Source organism: Austrofundulus limnaeus, unplaced genomic scaffold (assembly GCF_001266775.1).
Source record: "Austrofundulus limnaeus strain Quisiro unplaced genomic scaffold, Austrofundulus_limnaeus-1.0 Scaffold613, whole genome shotgun sequence".
In the NCBI taxonomy this organism is placed as follows: domain Eukaryota; kingdom Metazoa; phylum Chordata; class Actinopteri; order Cyprinodontiformes; family Rivulidae; genus Austrofundulus; species Austrofundulus limnaeus.
In genome coordinates, this window is record NW_013953015.1 from 15428 (window position 1) to 17271 (window position 1844).

At 36.0% G+C, this 1844-nt stretch overlaps 1 protein-coding gene across 1 annotated transcript in view; it reads right to left on the reverse strand.

The window, feature by feature from the left end:
- The window catches only part of LOC106531268 (tetraspanin-7), a gene marked incomplete in the record, with an annotated part of 15078 nt that extends 14477 nt beyond the window's left edge, over nucleotides 1–601 (reverse strand). Inside the window, 2 exon segments of the mRNA XM_014027077.1 lie at nucleotides 139–287; nucleotides 510–601. Of these exon segments, the coding sequence (XP_013882531.1) occupies nucleotides 139–222 (84 nt within the window).
- Between the last annotated feature and the right edge of the window lie 1243 nt (nucleotides 602–1844).

A 1844-nucleotide genomic window follows, 5' to 3' on the forward strand; every position in this document is an offset into this window, starting at 1 on the left:
TATATATAACATTTTATATTAACTTTGAACAAGTTTTGACATCAGCTGTAGTTTTAATGACAGCAGAAGATTCAGAAAAGCGATAATAAAAAGTAAATATTTATTTTCCTGTCAGTAAAAAAAACTCAATTTTCTTACCCAGAAGATGAAGGAGTAAAACAGCAGGAGTGTCTTCAGACAGAAGATTGCTGGTTTAGTTTCCATCCTTCTGGGAGCCATCATCCATATGACTCAAACTGGGCTCCTTCCTCCTTTCCCTCTGTCTTTGTACTGGCTGAGGATGTTTTCTGAAAGGACAAACCGCGCCCTCTGCTGGTTATACATTGAAATGCACCAACTTCAACAATAAAAACAATTTCTAAGAGTTTTGGAACCATTAAAGTTAAGTTTAAACGTCATTTAAACTTAACAAATTTATTATTTCATAAAACATTGCAAATTATTAGTTTATTTAAACAGCAAATAAAATGTACCACAGAGTTCAATTTTAGCTCTGCTTTGACAATTACCTGCATTTATTTAAAAACTCTGCTGYTGAATCATGAATGAAATGTATTTTCAAAACGTTCTGACATTGGCTCAAAATGTTCAGTAAACCAGTCCACTTCCTCAGACKGACTGCAGATCAGCTTCAATGAAAGTGTCTGATACACCCGAACATGTGAGAATATTTCCAGTAACTGGGTGGGGGTGGGCCGGACGTCACTTTGGTGTAAATTGTGTGGTCAGAGTGTGAGTTATGACAGTCACATGATGGTGCTCCTGATGTCTGCTGACAAACATTTACTTCGGATCATTTCAGAGTTTCCCTTTAGTCTGAAAACTAACATTTAAATTAATTTATCCAGCTAAATAATGTGCAGAAAAACCCTCCAGTGATAGCTACAACACCCTTAAAAACACATAAAATATAAATCAAAACAGACTACAGTCAGTAACAAATCTCTTAAATTATTTTTAATTCACAGCACTGATTCTCTCAAATATAGATGAACATAGGCTGAGAAACCTGTTGAAAAATAGTGGATCAATTTCAGAATAATGTCCCTCTACAGAAAGACTTAGATTAGCTGTAACAGATTTGAAGAATCTGGATAAATCTCCAATCTCAAATCTGAATATAAATATCAGATGGTCACGATCTTTGGGCTTTCCACCGCATTAAAAACAGGTCTGTTTTTGTTCTGGACATGACTGCATGGGCTCAGAAACAAGGCCTCGCTCACAAAAGAGATCTGTGATCTAAATGGGATTTTCCTGGTTRAATAAAGGCTAATACAAAGCTAAATGTAGCAAAATACTAGCTAAAGGCCAAATGATAATCAGCTAATTTCATGCCGTGCCCCTCTTTTTCTAGACATGACTGCATGGGCTCAGGAACACTTTCTCAAAGCTAAAAGCAGCTAAACATTAGCTAAAGGTCAAAAGATAATCAGCTAATTTCATGCCGTGCCGTTCTTTTAATTTCTAGGCTTTACAAATAAATTCCATTCTGAGCATGAAAATCCAACAAACTTACATTTATAAGAGCTCAATATGAGCTCTGTATTAATGGCTGCAATAATTTAGGGATTCAGGGWTGGGCAACTTAAAAGATGGAATGGTCCACAATGTTTTTTGATACTACCAGACGGCCACGTAGTGCCCATGTACCCAAATATAATAAAACTGACATTTTAAAATGTTTGTGTGTCCTGATCGAAATTTTAGGACAAGCCAAAATGCAAGAATTCACAATTAGCACTTTTGGATCTTAAAGTTCTAAGTAGAGTTTCAAAATGCAAAGAGAAGAAATGAGAGAGAGAGAGAGAGAGAGAGAGAGAGAGAGAGAGAGAGAGAGAGAG